The sequence below is a fragment of the Onychomys torridus genome, chromosome 10, assembly GCF_903995425.1.
Source record: "Onychomys torridus chromosome 10, mOncTor1.1, whole genome shotgun sequence".
In the NCBI taxonomy this organism is placed as follows: Eukaryota; Metazoa; Chordata; class Mammalia; order Rodentia; family Cricetidae; genus Onychomys; species Onychomys torridus.
In genome coordinates this window covers 4,904,075-4,922,209 of record NC_050452.1, presented here as the reverse complement: position 1 = coordinate 4,922,209, position 18,135 = coordinate 4,904,075, and the positions used below count along the sequence as shown (strand labels likewise).

The 18,135-nt window shown below is 39.0% G+C and overlaps 2 protein-coding genes across 3 annotated transcripts in view; one reads left to right on the top strand and one right to left on the bottom strand.

The window, feature by feature from the left end:
- Positions 1 to 7,358, top strand: part of Fancl (FA complementation group L) — an 88,811-nt gene extending 81,453 nt beyond the window's left edge. The window contains exons 8-14 of the mRNA XM_036201493.1: positions 1,268 to 1,418; positions 3,477 to 3,560; positions 3,816 to 3,861; positions 3,944 to 4,025; positions 5,488 to 5,604; positions 6,352 to 6,423; positions 6,806 to 7,358. Of these exons, the coding sequence (XP_036057386.1) occupies positions 1,268 to 1,418; positions 3,477 to 3,560; positions 3,816 to 3,861; positions 3,944 to 4,025; positions 5,488 to 5,604; positions 6,352 to 6,423; positions 6,806 to 6,841 (588 nt within the window). The 3' untranslated portion in view covers positions 6,842 to 7,358. The remainder of the gene's footprint in view (positions 1 to 1,267; positions 1,419 to 3,476; positions 3,561 to 3,815; positions 3,862 to 3,943; positions 4,026 to 5,487; positions 5,605 to 6,351; positions 6,424 to 6,805) is intronic.
- Vrk2 (VRK serine/threonine kinase 2) overlaps positions 6,886 to 18,135 on the bottom strand; it is a 139,366-nt gene continuing 128,116 nt past the window's right edge. For both annotated transcript variants that reach the window (XM_036201492.1, XM_036201491.1), the window contains exons 12-13: positions 15,821 to 15,931; positions 6,886 to 7,261 (exon numbers count right to left, since the gene is read on the bottom strand). In XM_036201492.1, coding sequence (XP_036057385.1) covers positions 6,920 to 7,261; positions 15,821 to 15,931 — 453 coding nt within the window. In that variant the 3' untranslated portion in view covers positions 6,886 to 6,919. The remainder of the gene's footprint in view (positions 7,262 to 15,820; positions 15,932 to 18,135) is intronic.

The window sequence follows — 18,135 nt, the reverse complement described above, 5'->3', positions numbered from 1 at the left end:
ACATGAGGTAAACAGTAAAATAAGTCATAGATTTTAAATACACTGGTGCAGATATAGATGGAACAAGGGGGCCCATGTATACTGATTTTACAACTAGCTGTGTATTTTAGTTAACCAAGTTGTTTTTTTTTTTTTTTTTAATCCTGTTACTTACATTTGTACCTTAGTGTGACATACCATAAAAGACATTCTGCCTTCATACTCTAAAGGTTATTTTTAGACATACAGGTCTAGTTTCCATTCTTTTATTGCAATCCCATCCTTGAAGCTCAGTAGTTTAGAAAATGTGAAACCATTTCGGCAAAAGGAGCCAACAATTCATTGGACTCTACAGACTACTGCAGCGATGGGTTGTGAGTGTGAGGAAGGCCACTCTCCACAGCATTTTAGGCACATGGCTACAGATTTACTGCATTGACGGGTAGAGAGTGTATGGAAGTACTACTCTCTACAGCGTTTTAGGGACACATCACTTCCATTGTCACTTTCTTTGGATGAATACATCTATACTATTTTCAGACTTGCTATATGTCCTGGTTTTTTGAAACAGTAAAACCCTAATTCTTTTTAAACTACTGTTTAAAAACTGTTAGCAAATAGTTGTATCTTTTAAATATATCACAGTTTTTATGAGAAATGCTTTCCTTTTCTAAAAAAAAAAATAGAAATTATATTTTAAAATCAATCATGGCTTATTTATTGACATGTAAAGTAATGCAAAGGTTGGTTGGAGATAAAGTTCAGTGACAAAGCCCTTGCCTAGCATGTACTGTATCTTTGGTTTAATACCCAGCACAGTAAAACAACAACACAAAAGCATTTTCATAATTTTGTACTTATTAAGTCTGCAAAGCTTGCTAATTTGCTAATGTTTAAAGGTAACCTAGTCCAATTATAAATACCACTGTGTTTGATTTCATTTTGTAGCAAAAAGAATAATTTTTGGTAAAATCATAATGCTCAATACATTATATATGATAAACATCAACAAGTTTATTCATATAAATATAGCACTTCTGTGATTTCCATTCATGTCTGACGTGTCATGTGGTTATACAGAGGCTGTCCTTGATAATGTGTAGACTAGTGACGGAGAGCATGCTAAGGCTGATTGGGGTGAACTGTGTGCAGTAGGGAGCACTGTGTCTGTCAGTCTACATTCTGGCTGAAGTGAGACGGCTCCAAAGGCCCGGGTGGAGTGTTTGGAGCGGAAACTGCTCTGCTGTTTGTAGAGCACATTCACTTCACAGCTTCTGTCTCTTCACAGAGCTCCTTGGTCAATGTCCACGGTCAGTTCTTGGCAGCAGTGGAGGCACTGAAGGCATTCTGGGATGTTATGGACGAAATCGATGAGAAGGCCTGGGTGCTAGAGCCAGAAAACCCTCCCCGGAGTGCAACAGCACGCAGGGTTGCACTAGGTAGGGAAGGAGGGTGCGTTTTCAGGTGTCTAATTTTATTTTATATTATTTGCAAAAAATGAATTTGAAAATGGCAGTTAAAATATTAGAAGAAAATCTTAGAAGAAACTTCTTTATATGGAGTCAGCTATTGAAACTGTTGGAAATAAAACCTGATTTTTATTACTACATAGTTAAATATAAATGTTTTAGGTGCGAAGTGCTAAGGTGTTCCAAAAGGTGATGGTCCAGTAGAAGCCACATTCAGATAGTGTTTTAATTAACGTTAATTAGCACAAGAATTGTGGGGCAGGTAATTGAAAATGATGCTCTGTAGAACTGTGTTAGAAAGAATGATGTCTTCATCTCCTGTGGAAGCTAAGATCTGGCAGTACTTCCTGACAAAAAGTAGGGAAGGGCACTGAGTTGGGTCACGCTACCGAGAGTAGACTAAGGCAGCAAGAGAGCCCTCCTCTGCCATCAACAGGAAGGAGCATGTGTGCAGTTCCATGGTCTGCAGCCCTGTCAGATGGCTTTTTCTTCATGAGCAAACAAAACAAAGCCTGTTGTAGAGTGCAACCTCTGTAAAGATTTAAATCTTTAACTCTATTTCTCACCACATTATGGTAATGTCTGCTTACAGTCTGCCCATTTAATATTTTCTTTAAGTCTTGTTAAGTGCTACTGTAAAGGATATATTCCAATAGACATTTTGAAATAGTTGTGTGAATCTGACTGAAGTCAGTGAGCAGCTTCTATACTTTATCTATAGCATCATAGGAGGGCAGCGGTACAGAGGATGGTAGCTGCAGCACTTTACTGGCAATATTGTTACTTTCTAGTTTGAAAGTCTAATAGTATTTAATTTGGGGTAATCAACCAATTATATTTGTCAACAAGTAGATAGTAATACTGAAAACATTTCCTTAGAGAAATGTCACGATTTATTATCATCATGGCTCCATTAAATTATCCTTGAACCATGGTTTCTATTGGATTTCTTGTAGTTCATCTCGAACAGCCAAGTTGTAGTCATGCTCTGTATTTACTTTTAGTTCTTCTTCGTGCTTCAGGCAATGATTTACTGTCTTTGGGCCAACCCTTGAGTTGAAAGATGCGTTCCTACAACCATTGCCTAAAAGACAGCTCTTTCTGCCTGCAATAGACAGCATTGCTCAAGGCTAATGAAAGCTGTATTCTGTACTAACAAATGAAGTGGGCAGTTTTAATTTTTCTCATTGAATGGCTATACCATATATTAAATTTTCACTTTGAGCATTTTTGCCAGATTTGCGTATTTAATTATTTCCAACTTTCGCAAAAAGCTTATAGAATTTATCATGTGACTTTTGTTATAAAAATGAGTCCAAATTAATCCTAACTCTACCTTCACCAACTAGTAGGTAGCTTTGTGGAATTTGTACATATTTAGTACAGTTAAATGAATCTAGTGCTAAGTGAAGTCATTTTTTTTAAGCTTCAAAAATAGCTTCTTTGAGGTATTAAGAAAAACATCTGTTTAACGTCATTGAAACATTTGTTAACTTACAAGGAAAAGTCTCAGCTTTTCGTAAAGCATAAATATTCACCAAGTTTTTATTTAAGTTTTCTTAGACGTGTCAGTTTTTACCAGGTGTAACACTACTCTTTCTTAGTTTGGACCATAATGACATGAAACACTAAGTTTGTAAAGAAAGTTATGAAAAGCAACTTAGCTCATTACTTAAGTGTATGATTTTTTTATATATTAAAGGCCTTTATAATTCCACTGAAATTTTTTATTAAACTTTACTGGAACATAATTACCAGAATACCAATTTAAGTTAATCATATAAATTTTGGTCTTGTCTTTTGAAACTTGAAGTCCCTGAATCTTTAATGATAGTTGTGATTTCAAAAAAAAACCTTTTGTGTTAAAAAGGATATATACACAACACTAAATAATAAAAATCAAAATCAAAAACCACTTGGCTAGTTTTTCCTAAGAATGAAATAGGTGGCCAGGTCCACCTGCTCTGAGTTTATATTGGCTTGCTTGATGAGCTGCCCACATTTAAAAGCCTTTTTGTTTCATTTCAGGGAATAATGTTTCCATCAACATAGAGGTAGACCCCAGGCACCCTACCATGCTTCCCGAATTTTGCTTTCTTGGAGCTGACCATGGTATGAGATCTTAAAGTTAAGGATCTGGAACAGATTTATAAAATCCTGTCTAATATTGTTAAATATTCCAAAATATTAATATTACAATTGTTTTAAATACTGTTCTCATTCTGAACCATGTACTTTTTAAATTAAAAACATAATTTAGATTTTTAAGCCAGATAGGTAAACAAATATTGAAGCTGTAGTCTTTTCTAAATGAGTGAAACCAAGCCTAAATTATTAAAACTTTTTCCCTCTTTTTACTATTTAAAGTGATAAAACCCCTGGGAATCAAGCTGAGTGGGAACATACATTTATGGTAGGTACCTTGGCAATGTAATTGGTATCGTACTGTGGGCTAACAAACTTTATAGGGATTTTTTTTTCCCCTTTGTTTTCAGGGATCCAGAAAATAGTCTGTTACAAAATTTGAAAGATGTTTTAGAAATCGATTTTCCAGCTCGTACTGTCTTGGAAGAATCTGTAAGTTTAATTGTTGCTTTAATAGTCTATATTTTGTGAATAATAAAATTTAAATGCTTCTCTTAGAAAAACAAGGGTGAAAAAAAATTTGGAGAAATGTTGTAACCCAGACCTCAGTTACAAGTAACATTTTTATCAATGAACTTGCTACCTCTGCTAGTGGTAACATTTTCATCAATGAACTTGTTAAACTCTGCTAGGTTGTAACATTGGCATCAATGAACTTGTTAACCTCTTCTAAGTGGTAACATTGGCATCAATGAACTTGTTAACCTTTGCTAGGTTGTAACATTGGCATCAGTGAACTTGTTAACCTCTGCTAGGTGGTAACATTGGCATCAGTGAACTTGTTAACCTCTGCTAGGTGGTAACATTGGCATCAGTGAACTTGTTAACCTCTGCTAGGTGGTAACATTGGCATCAGTGAACTTGTTAACCTCTAATAGGTGGTAACATTTTCATCAATGAACTTGTTAACCTCTGCTAGGTGAGTTACATGTGCTTTGTTCATGATCAACAGCAAGTGGTTAATGACAGCTACACTTATGAAATTGAAAGAAAAGAGGAGACATTAATGAGATGTTAGGACTTTTTTACCTAACTTTTTTTTTAAAACTTACAAAAAAGTTTTAATTAACTTACTGTAAGTTTGTGAAGGACAGCAGTAGTTTTTCAACAGTGAACAGCATCATTGGTACTGTGCTGCGGATATCGCTCTGTGTAAATAAAGTTCTGATTGGCCAGTGGTCAGGCAGGAAGTATAGGCAAGACAAGAGAGAAGAGAATTCTGGGATGTAGAAGGCTGGGGAGAGACACCGCCAGCCGCCGCCATGAGAAGCAACATGTAAAGACACTGGTAAGCCACACGCCATGTGGCAAAGTATAGATTAACAGAAATGGGTTAATTTAAGATAGAAAAGGTAGATAACAAGCAGCCTGCCACGGCCATACAGTTTATAAACAATGTAAGTTTCTGTGTGCTTTCTTGGTTGGGTCTGAATGACTGTGGGACTGGCGGGTAAGAGAGATTTGTCCTGACTGTGGGCCAGGCAGGAAAACTCTAACTACAGTACTGTAAAGACAATAAAGGCAGGGTTGACTTTGGACTGAGCCATGGCTGTTAACATTAAACGATGGTGACTTTTTTTCTCTTGCTGTAGAATTGTGCGATTTGGTGTTCACTAGCTGATGTCAGATCTGTCTTTGTGTATACACAGACATGAGTATGTATATGGGGAAACTGCTAAAATGCAAAAATTTTGCCAGCCAAAAATGAAATCTGTATGTATTTGAGTGCAAAAGGGAACACTATGCAAACAAATAGGTGTTATAACCTGCTTTTATGTTCCACATACTTTATAAAGCAGATATAAAAACAAATGTTAAGTAGTCATATTTGTTCTTCCTAATCTTACCATATGCACATTAAACAGACATGCTAACAAAAACTTCTCTTTTAAAGGACTTTAGCATGGACTGTGGAATCTGTTATGCCCGTCACCTTAATGGTGCCATTCCTGATCAAGTATGTGATAATCCCCAGTGTGGACAGCCTTTCCATCAAGTATGCCTATATGAGGTAAAACTAGCAATCATGTCCATATGAAATACAGAATCTGAAATCTGTTTATGGAAGTATTTCCCTCCTTTGCCACAAACTCCTGTTACTAGTTAATTTTACATGCTCACAGGCTTCATTTCTTCATCTTGGGTACTATTGAGTGTGCCAGAGAATTCCAGGGAGAAAAACAATCTATAATACACTCATGATAGCATATTGACACATAATAAAATTGGTGGTAGGTATAACTGAAATCTTCCTAGTCTGCCAGCACTATGCAAAATCTCTAGATCTGCTAGATGAGGGTGATGGCAGGAATGGAGTAAGGAAGTTGTTAGTTAATTAATTAGTTAGCCAGTGAATACTACTTTACAGGCTAGAATTTATCATTTTAATTTTTCAAAACTGTTGCCTCATACTTGTAATCAGTGCAGTGGAAATTAACCCACTGTTAAGATCAAAATCTTAAAATCCTAAGATGGATTTTATAGAGAAATTGTTGACTTGTGATTCATTGGCTTAGATATGTGAACCATAGGAACTTGTATGAGTCTCTGTGTGTCTGTTTTGCATGTAAGTGTGTAATTGTCAGTCAGATCTGAAAGGGCCCATAATTTGCTTATATACTAGAAGTTTTCCTGATTATTCAGTATAGCAATAATTGGGCATGGGCTCAGAAAAGGTTTCCCTTTCATAAAACAAAATTAGAGTCAATCTGGGGCGGCATGTGTCCACTGATGCTGACCCACACTTTCTTCTATGCAGTGGCTGAGGGGGCTGAGCACCAGCAGACAGAGCTTTAACGTCCTCTTTGGTGAATGTCCCTATTGTAGTAAGGTAAGCCACTTGGCTGTCACATTTTATAAAGTGTGCCTCGCTCTGGGGAGTGTGTTCTAGAAATTGAATATGTAGTATATTAGGTTGCCTAAAGCTTTTAAAATGTATTGTTCTCTATTTAATGAAACTATGGCAGTTTCTTGTGGGATAAGTTATCCTTCTATATATCTTAATTTTCAAATTATCTTTGATCAAAAAGATTTACATCTTCTGGATTTCTCGGTGATCTTAAAAGTATTTCAAAAGTGTGTGGTGAAATATTTTCTAATAAAAAGCCAATAGTAAATTAAAATACTATTTTAATTCTTAAGAGTGTGTCCAAAATTTTGTTAAAATATTCTCTCTCTCTCTCTCTCTCTCTCTCTCTCTCTCTCTCTCTTAGCCAATTACCTTGAAAATGTCGGTGAGAAAACCCTAAAGAAAGAATGAGACACACCTGTGAAGAGATGGAATCCTGAAGAATTGGTTATAAAGAAAACAACTGATTTATTTGACATCAGAGAAGATACAAAGCGAGACAAACTAATGTCAGCAGGAAAACTATAGTGAGTCCGTAGTAGTACACCTCTGTCTTCATCTCATCACTGAGAGTCAACTGGAAAACTGCAGGCCAAAGTCTTGGAGGACGGTCCAAGTCTGTGACACTCATGTCACCAGTGGAAGTGTATCTGTTCAGAACTGAAGACCTTGGCTTCCTGATTGTACCTCTACTGGTGCAGTCTGGATAGGGCTTACAATATGAAGTTTGGAAACTCATATAGCTGGGTGTCTGTTGAAGACTCTGCATTTCACTCCAAAAATCTGAATACTCATATATATTTTTTCTCCTTGAGTTTTCCTATGAAAGAAATATATTTTGTTATATTTGAGTTATCCAGATTTTGATCATGTACTCTGTAACAATGCTAAATAAAACAACACAGCAAGCAAGTCTAGTCATTAAAATGACTTTGGACATTTGGCACATCATGACAGCGCAGAGGCAGATTTTGTTTCATATGTCTTAAAACAGGAATAGTTGAACAACTGTTGACTGCTCACTAGACCTGATGGAGGACCAAGGTTGTCCTGTTTCTGGTGACCTCCGACATACCCTCTCCTACTACCAGTTACTGAGTAATTCAGAAAAGGATAGCTTCGTTTTTAAGAAAGCAGACCGAGGTCTATCCTCTTCTCTGTCAGCTTCATCCATCATACCACATCCTCAGAACTGCCAGTTTTCAGGCAGCTTTTCTTCCCCCTACCCTCACATGGTCATTTTCAAAGGTCACAAAGGATTTCAACATAAGATGTGGGTAGGCCAGGCACAGTGCATGCCTATAATCCCAGAACTTGAGAGGACTTCTGAGTTTGAGGCCAGCCTGCTCTACATATTGAATTCCAAGCCACACAGTGAGATCCTGTCTCAATGCACAAAGCAAAAACTGAAATTAAACAAAAGATACATTATTTATTTGTTTGTTTGTTTATTTATTGGTCAGAGCTGAGGAATGAACCCAGGGCCTTGCACTTGCTAGGCAAGTGCTCTACCACTGAGCTAAATCCCCAGCTCAAAAGATACATTTAAGAGAGATTTTCCTCATAAAATAGAAGCTGATTATTATTTGAAATTCAAATGAGAATAACTTTACTGACAGTTTTAATTACTAAAAGAAAATAAGTGACTTTTTTTTCCTCCAGGATACCAAATCATTCCCACATAAAGGGAAAGAAACACACGACCAAATACATTTCTAAGGCTAAGAACCATTGGAAAGTTGGATATATACCTAGTTAGGGACAGATCACACTAAGATTCTAAGAGGGACCTTTTGTGACTTTTCCAGTGTCTCAGTAACAACTGGTGACATCACACAGGAAGTTGATATACTGGTTGGCAAGGCAGGCTATGAGATAAGCTTACAAATGTTCTTCACAAAATACTTGCATGTTTTGTTAATAGTTTATTGGGACACTGTAGATGTAACAGTCTTATTAAATAAGAAACACAGAGCCAAATGCAGAGTTAAAAGCCCAAGAGATCAGAGCAATAGCTAAGAGCTGAAACTAAAACTGCCTTCTTACCACTTGCTGCTGCTGCCGTCCTTCTCCTCAGAAAGAGACCTACTTTCTGTGTGTCTTTTTTTCTGCCTTCTCATTGGTTATAAACCCAACCACATGACCTCCTCATCACTGCCTGTCTATACAGACCTCCAGGTCTTCTCTGGTTGGTATTGAGATTAAAGGTGTGTGTCTCCATGCTGGTGGTGTCCTTGAACACACAGAGATCTGCCTGTCATGTGATCGGGATTAAGGACGTGTGCCACCACTGCCAGACTTCTGCTATGGCTTGCTATTAGCTCTGACCCCCCAGGTAACTTTATTAACATACAAATAAAATCACATTTCAGCACAAATAAAATATCACCATAGAACACAGCCTTGTCCATTTGTTTATGTTTCATTTATGGTTGCTATTTGCACTGAAATAGCACAGTTAATTAGTTCTGGCAAAACTATGCATTATAAAACCAAAAATATTTTCAATCTGGAGACTTAAGAAAAATTTTGCTGGGCTGGAGTGTAACTCCATGGTAAAGTGTTTGCTTAAGTACATGTGACTGATCCTTGGCACTGAGATGTTTGCTGATCTCTGAATAAGAAATTGTTTGACATACATGAGAAGGTCAGTTGGTCACTTCCTCTTCTCTGTGATAAATACCCTGACAAAACTACTTAAAGGAGAAGAGTTTCCTCTGGCTCACAGTTCTGGCAGAAAGGACTCTTCATGGAGACAAGCAAAGACAGCACAGTGGTGGGAGCAGCAGCCCAGCTGGTGACAGAGCCGCCACACAGGGAAGTAGAGGGTGAACAGAAGGACGGCTGAGCTGCAAAACATCAGTGTTCCCTAGTAACTCACTTCCTCCAATAAGACTCCATCTCCTCAAGTAGCCACAAGCTTCCCAAACCACCATCGACTGGGAACCAAGTATTCCAACATGGATGGTTATAGGAGACATCTCACATCAGACCACAACAGAAGGCAAACATGATCATGTTAAAATAACTCTCTCTCAAGTTGGGGTGTCTGTGTGGCTGCAATTCTGTGTCACTCAAAACCTGTATAACACTGGCACAGTTGGCTCACAAGCTTAGTGAAAGTGTAGGCAGTGCAGTGATCTATCAGTGGTGCACTGGCACAGCTGGTTCACATGCGCAGTGAAAGTATAAGGCAGTGCAGTGATCTATCAGTGGTACACTGGCCTCAACTTTGAGTGATGAAAACACACAAGGGAGAACAATTTCTGGAAATATTTGGGTTGTCACAACTAGGAGGAAGTACTATTAGCATCTAGGGGCTGGCTACACACCAAGGATGCTGCCTAATATCCTACAACATACAGGACTGTCATCCTACATCAAATAGCTCAACTCTAAATGTCAACAGTGTTGCCTCCAGAAGACCATCTTTGGAATAGTTATTAACCTTAAATGCACATCACAGTCACCTGGGGAGCTGTGACAATACCAGTGCCACTTCTACTCAGGCCACTCATAATGGGTCTCCAACCACCTCTTGCTATTAAGCTGATGAAATAGACAGAAAACAATAAAATTAGACAGAAGTATATAAAGCCACTTTAAAAAGGGTCTCAAACTAACAAGGAATACACAAGGAAGAGAAACAACTTAGACTTCAATTTCAGATTATGCTTAGTGTAGACCAGATCAGAAGAAAAACTATAAATAGAAGTCATGCTATGATCAAGATAAGTGAATAAATCTACTTCCAGGGAGCTAGAGAGATGGTTTGGCGGTTAAGACCATGTTCCCAGCATCCACAGCCACCTGTAACTCCAGGTTACTGCATGGCCTCTGGACACCTGTACTAATGTGCACTTAACCCATATGCAGAAACACACAGGTACACAATAGTTTTTTAATTCAGAAAAAATATAAACTCCACTGCCAGAACAGATTCCAAACACTTGGGAGGACTTAGAGGAAAATTTAAACCTTATTAAAAAGGATCTTAGCAGAAATATGAAAAAATAACCCAATTCTGCTGAAAAATACAACATGGAAAATTCAAACCTTTATTGGCTAGGTCCAATTGCTAATTAGAAACTGATGATTTGACAGTTACCCTGCCATCAGACCAAAGAAACGTCCAAATATCAAGAGTGACCTAAAAAAACAGTGCCTCAGTTGCCCATATATGCATGTCAAATAATCTTACATGCATGGGCTTGGGACTGAGGAGGAAGAGAAGGAACGAGGGAAACAACATGAGGAAGTTAAGGTTGAAAACTTCTAATTTGATGACAGAGTGAAATCATACACATAAAGATGATCACCCTAGAATACAACAGTACAGATGCCCTCAGAGCATCCCAGGGACAGGCACAGCATCATGCACAGCAGACTCAGAAGTGAAAAACCATGAATTTGATTCAGAGATTTAAGGAAATCTTTGGGCAGGGTGACCTACCTGCCCAAGATGGCTCTAGGTTTCATCTCTCTAGGATTCATGTCACCCAGCAGGTGACTCAGAAATGGCCGTGATTCATTTATATAGAAATATATAGCCCAGGCTGGCCTTAAACTCATGGCAACCTTCTTGTGTCAGCCTTTGGGCCCTGGGATTATAAGAGTGAGCCATCACATGCTAATTGGTTGTATTTCTACCAGTGTTGGTTTCTGAGCACTCATCAGAATTGATTACTGAACTGCTTATAGCATCTCAGGCTTTCTCTAACACAGGGCTTCATAAACTTTTTCAACCCTTGACCCTCTTTGATGTGAAACAATTTTATGTGACCCCAGATATATAAAAAATAGATATACAAGTGAGATGGGTACTTATACCATAATTACCATAATTTTAAGATCATCTACATGCATAATTATATCACTTATTAATGAAATCAGTTTACAAACTACTGTGATAGAAGTACTTATTCCATTTTATAAAAAGAAATTAAACACAGATAAATATAGCAATCATAGAGCTGATTTTTGACAAAGCTACTCATGTTGCTGAACACCTGAGTGGCAGTGTTCCTTTGATAGTTAGAGGACTGTTGAGATTTAGTAACCACTCACTAATGTTAGTTCCTGTCTTTATATTCTGCATGGCCATCATGACTATAGCATATAGGAAAACTAGTTCTTATGATAACAGGAAATATTTAGGTAATTTTAAAGGGAAGATATACTATGCCTATATACAGAAAGTAAAAAATTTTGGTGAGACCAGCACAAATGGAGGAAAGCACCAAGTTGCTGCACTGTGAGACCATGATGGGGACCATATGAAAACCTACAGTAGGAGATCCCTAAAAATATGTATGTATGTATGTATGTATGTATGTATGTATGTATGTATATATGTATGTATGTATGTATGAAAACAATCTAAACTGGAATCACCACATAAAGGGGGAGGGGGTGTGCAAACAAAGCCCTGACTAGACATCTCTCACCACCAAATGAAACCGAGTGCCAGGAATGGGTTCTATCTAAATGAGCTGCTGGCCAAAGGAGCCCCAAGGAGATCTCCAAACAACTCAGCTCTTGCCAAAGCTACAAGTTGCTCTCCATGAACTGAGGGTAAGGCCCTATTGCTAAAAACAACACCTACATATCTCACTGAACATGAAGATGTCAAGTCTGTGCCTAACTAGAGCCTTCACCCCACTGACTAGTGTTAATCATACTAGAAGGCACTCTGCATACCAGCAGAGAGTAAATGCCAACCTAGCTACGCACCCTGTGGTCTACAATGGTGACCCGTTTGCACAACTGTGAAACTGTGGCATAAAATCTGTGGGGTAACCAACCACTCTGACTGGATTTAAAGCCCACTCTATAAGAGAAACCATGCCTGACAGTGCTTAGGTGGCCAAGAACCTGAGACTAGACAGGCCAAGGACCTAGGAGAAAACCAAACACTATTTTGCTAAAGAACTTAGCAATAAAATGACTCCTAACTACTTGTTCAGCCATCAGTAGAGAAGCTAATACAGAGACCCACAACTGGGCAATGGCAGAGGGAGAGACCTGGGAACACTCAGCCCTAAGTGGGATGTCTTCATCAAGTCCCTCACCTCAGGGCTCAGGGAACAATGGAAGAGGAGGCAGAAAGACTGAGCCAGTTTGGATGGAGGGCACTGAGGAGACAATAGGGCTGATGCACATAGGAACTTTCAGTGACTGCGGCAGTATGTACCACAGGGCCTGCACAGGATCAAACCAGATGGGGTGCCAGCCCTGAGAGGGTAAGTGGGTGTGAGGCCCCTCTCTAGCCCAGAAGCTATCTCCGTTGATAACTGCTTGCAAAAGAAAAATCAATTTTTCCTGAGTCCCATTGGGCATACAGCTACACTTAAGAGCAGCTCTAAGCCAAGCACTAGATGGCCAACACAAAACAGACACAATGGTATTTTGAAGATGTTTTGTCTCATAATGCTTTGCTTGGGCATTTTTGTTTTAAACCCTGTGAGTCTTTTGCTTATATATTATGGCTTCTGATTTTGTGTTTTCACGGATTTTGTGTGTATGCATGTGTTTGTCTCTATGAATGTATATATGTATGTATACACATACATATGTTTCTTACGCTTTTTTTCTGTTTTTCCCTGTTTGTTTTGTTTTATTCTGGTTTGATTTTCTTTTTTCTTTTTTTTGTCATTTTTAACTTGCCAGTTTGTTTTATACAGAGAGAGACAAAGAAGGTATAGAGAAATGGGTGAAAGGTCGGGAGGAGATGAGGGAAAATGGTAAACAGAATATATTGTACGGGAAAATTTTATTTAAAAAATTGTGGGGAAGGACTCAGTTATCTTTAAGGGGTTGGCCACTGGGAGTTTGACCATGCTCTAATGAGTATATGCGCAACACAAATTGAACTTAGTGTATTTTTTTTTCTTTTTCTGGAGAAGGAACAAAGGTAGGGGAGGGTTGGGCCTGGGAGGAATGGGAAGTTAGTGTAAAGAGGTGCATTGTATGAAATTCCCAAATAAAGAATGAAAATATCATGTTGGAATAAAATACATCTTATAGAGGGAGCAAGACTTGAACTGATACAGTGCTGAAATTTGTAAAGAAGACTGAGGAGTCGCCCTCCTGATTTTAGAATGTGTTGTAAAGCTACACTCTTATGTGTTGTGTGGTGCTGATCTCAGGAAAGATAGAATGGAGGAAAATAGCCCAGAAGTAATCCCCACTGACACACTTAGCTGATTTTCAAAAAAGCATCCAAAGGAGTTCAGTTAGGAAAAGAAAAATAGTAATTCCAAGGAATGATGCAGTAATAAGGTAAGTATAAGACATGGATTTCAACTCCCACCCCATGGCATACACAGGAACTGAGAGTCAAAACACAACTATGAATGAACAACGTGAGTCGGCAGAGACTAGCCATATTACAGAAATATGACAAGGATCTTGTCTGTGGACTATGGAAGGGATTTCCAGAACTCAAGGGAAATAATGAGTCACAGCACTTGAAAAGACACTTCATAGAAGATACATACATGGCCAGTAACCAACCACTGTGTAATCAATCAGTCATCAAATAAATAGCTGGACTCAGAATTTGATACTAATATTCATGTAAGTGTGGTTAACTGTAAAAGACCGCAACACAAAATGCTAGAGAGGAAATATAGGAATACCAGAACGCTTGCACATATTGGTGGGAACATAAAAGTTACAGCCACTTTTTCAGAAGTATTTGTCAACATTTTAAATTTATTTATTTGGTGGGGTTGGGGCTGTGCTCATGGCCCATGTGTTGAGGTTCACAGGGAAGCTTATGGGAGTCAGTTCTTCCTTTTCACCATGGGCATCCCTGGGGTCATGGCAAGCTTCTTTACTTGCTAAGCCATCTGGCCATGTGTAGACATTTTATAATTGAACATATATTTATTTGCACAATGATCTAGTAATTCCATGTCTCAGAGGAAACACAATGTCCACAGCAGACCTGGGGCAGAATAAATGCAGTATTTTCCATAAATACATTAAATACATTGTTCAAGAGTTCACTAGAAGGAAGATGGACACATGGCTTGTACAAGGACAAGAAATAATTGGTGTATTCATGAACACAGAGGAATCTAGAAGGGTAATGAGTGAAAATGTTGCACATAAAATATAAGCTGTTACTGCATGGTCCTGGGATTTAAGAGGCAAACTTGACCTAGAGATGAGAATTAGAACTGATTCTGGAGTCAGAAGACAGAGAAGGGAGCAAGGGCTGCTAAAGCAAGAGCGGACAAGGCACCACATGTCCCACCACACTGCAAGTCCTGCTACATGTCACAACACACCCCACCACACCACATGTCCCACCACACCACACATCCCACTGCCAGGCCAGTCAAAGCGAATGTGTTCCTTCACTTGAAACCTGGGTGTCTACTTTCACAGGACCTCCCTGCCTTGCATGACTGAAGAGTCCAGTACACACCAAAGACTTAGAATTTCTGATTTTGTCACCAAGCAGTATTTGTGTTTAACTTTACAAGTGGGGCTATAAAATATGCCCATCTGAAGTAGATTTCTGTATGTAAGTTTAAAATAAAACCACAAATAATGCTATTTCATACTGAATAAATGTAAAAGGTTCCTTTGAGCACTAACAGCAACATTTCTCTCTGGATAAACTTGTTTGCTGGTTGGATGAGAAATGCATAACTCTACTTCTAATTTTTGCCTCAGCTGCCAAGAAGCTCAGAGCCAAATTCAGTGCTCAGTTTAGTGATTAACATCCCAGCTGCCCCATATATCAATTTTTCTTGGGTGGAGGGTGAGAAAGGTGGGGTATTAAATTACCCTGTTCCACACTGTGAACTGCTTCAAACCGCTTGAGAACAATGGTGAAAAACCAAATGAAATGCTGGCTATTGTGACATAATTAAACTTTTCTCTCCACATAAAATCTGTATGCTTTGCTTTCCCATCATAGGATGTCAGCTTAGGGAAGACCTTTGCAGTTGTCTTCATAAGTCATCTGCAAAGAGCAAGTCACTCTCCACCCAAACCATTCCAAACACAGCCTACTGACAAGCAGACACGAGCCTTACGTTGAATGGTAAGGGTTGGCATACAGGAATCATGGAAAGTGCAGTTTATGCAGAGGAAGGGTCCCTAATGGATTGTAGACAGTGAAAGAAATCCAAGTTTGCTCTGTTATATTCTCAGGGGGAAAAAGGAATCAGATCTATCAGCATGTGTGTTTGTCTCTGTTCCTGTAAGAAATGCTGTAGGCTGCTTTGATTTTACCAGTGGACAGGACATTTTCTGTTCACATTTAACAAAATCATACCCCCTTGACCTTGGGGCAGGGAGTCGGTATTCCCAAGGTGTCTATTCTAGTGTCACATGGATGAATGGGGACCCCGACTCTCACCGGTGCTGCTGCTCTGCTGGGCCGAGCTCGGGCCGGCCCTCCACAGATTGTCCTGGTGAACTTAACTGGTAACTCATTGGCTGCTTTCGCAGTGACCTTTGGAGAGTCCACCTGTTGGTGTGGAGTAAGAACATGTAATGAAATGAAAACTATGACATTTCTTTAAAAATAGTTCACTCACATCCAGATTCTTTAAAAACTAAGCTGGATAATATTAGACGACAAAGAAACAAACAAACAAGAAGCAACAGTGGCTATTATGGGGGAAAATACAACCTAGCAAGATCCAGACCCTTCCTCATCAATGGGACAAGACCAATTAAAATTTGTGTCAGTGTTACACATGCTTTAAAAATTATCTCTACAGAAAACTTTCTTACAATAAAAATGATATTTTTATGGAACACTGTCACATTTTCAAATTGCATGTGAATTCATTATTAACCTTTGCTCCAAGTGGAGCCAGAGTATCATTGTAGCTTAAATTCCTATTAATTAAGATCTTATTTTCCTATTGTTGAAGAGAGGCTAATTAATGTGAAAGTATCCAAGGAGCTTATGATGTTGCTTACATGGAGTGCAGGTAGTTTAACCTTCGTGCGAGACGAGTTCACATCACCTGGCACCATGTACAAGGACCAGAGGTTAACTCCATGACAGGCTGGCTGTCTCTTAGGCTTCCTTTTCATACTGTGGTGACATCTGGGGAAGGACTGACTCTCAATAACCTTGAAGTAGACCCAGGAAGAGAGGGCAGAGCCTACAACCCAGGTGGAAAACAGAATGCCAGCGGCGGTCCTTGGCTGAAGTGTTTGTTCAGCAGCTTTGCGTTTACAGCAGTTCCAAGTCCATCGCCTTTCCCTCAGTTGAAGGGAGAGCAGGAGACAGGAACAGCAGAAGGGGAAATAATGGAGTAGCCAGTGCCAAAATGGAGAATAAATTATGCTGGCTGGGCAAACAGAGCCTTAATTTGTAGTCTCTCAATTTCCAGTTTCTGTTGCCAAGTGTGTTCATTCCTTCTCTTTGAAATAGGCTGGTGCTCTGAAGGTGGGGCTAAGTTGTCACAACAGCCTCCTTTATTCCTACCTCCTCCCGGATCTCAACATCTTAACGGATAGCAAAACCACTGCCTTTCACTAAGCTGCAAATTGGAAATGTTTCCCAATCACTTGAAGTTAACACTTTTTTCACCTGCCCTCTAAGTGCATTGAGAAAGTTGATGGTTTTTGATCAAACAGAAAAGGGGAAGTGATGGGGGAATGTCTTTCTGTGTGCTATAAATATGTGTTGCTCTGATTGGTTGATAAATAAGGCCATTTGGCCTATGGCAAGGCAGCTTAGAGGTAGGTGGGAAATTCAAAGAGAGAGACAGGAAGAAGGCAAAGAGAGATGCCAGTGAGCCGCCTGAGGAGCAGCATGTAATGGAACACAGGTAAAGCCACTGAACATGTGGCAATATATAGATTAATAGTTATGGGCTAATTTAAGATATAAGAGCTAGCTAGCAAAAAGCTTGGGCCATGGCCATGCAATTATAATTAATATAAGCCTCTGTATGTTTACTTGGGGTACTCAAGTGGAAGAGATTTGTCCCATCCACCCGCAGGCTGGGACACAGGAAATCTTCCGACTACAGCTGCCCTCCATAATGTCACCTTGGTAAGAAATGCAGCATGTTATTTATTTCACTAATTTGAAATAAGGGTCAGCACACTTGTCACCCCCTGAAACACTGGCATGGCAGTCCTTGTGTTCTGGGTTAGCTGAAGGTTTCTCTCTTCCAAGATACAATCAACAAATGAATATTTACCTGCTGTGATGTTATGACATCTCACATTGTGAAATACCATGCTCAAAGTCCATACTTTTATCACATCTGTATGTAGTAAGACTATGACAACTATTTTCTAAGTAGGTTTCAAGCACATCATGACACATGACATCAATAAGTATAGCTTATAACTGTAATGTCTGTGTCTTTAACCAACATACTCCTGTTTTCTCCAACTCCAAACTTTTGGTATCTACCATTCCACTCTCTAATGTCTTGTTGGATTAGATTCCACATAAGAGTTACAACTATGCACTGTCTGTCCTGACCTGTTGGGCATATTTCACTTGATATTAAAGAAAAGGGGGGATTTCATTCTTTTTTAAAGCTGGATGACTTCCTCAGTCCATTACTTTCATTCATTCACCAGTGAATACTTCTTCCTTACTACAGACAACGTTACAACAATGAGATGCACAGGTCTCTGTGAAATGATTTTATTTCTTTGGGCTGTGAATTCAGAATGGGGGTGTGGAGTTATGCG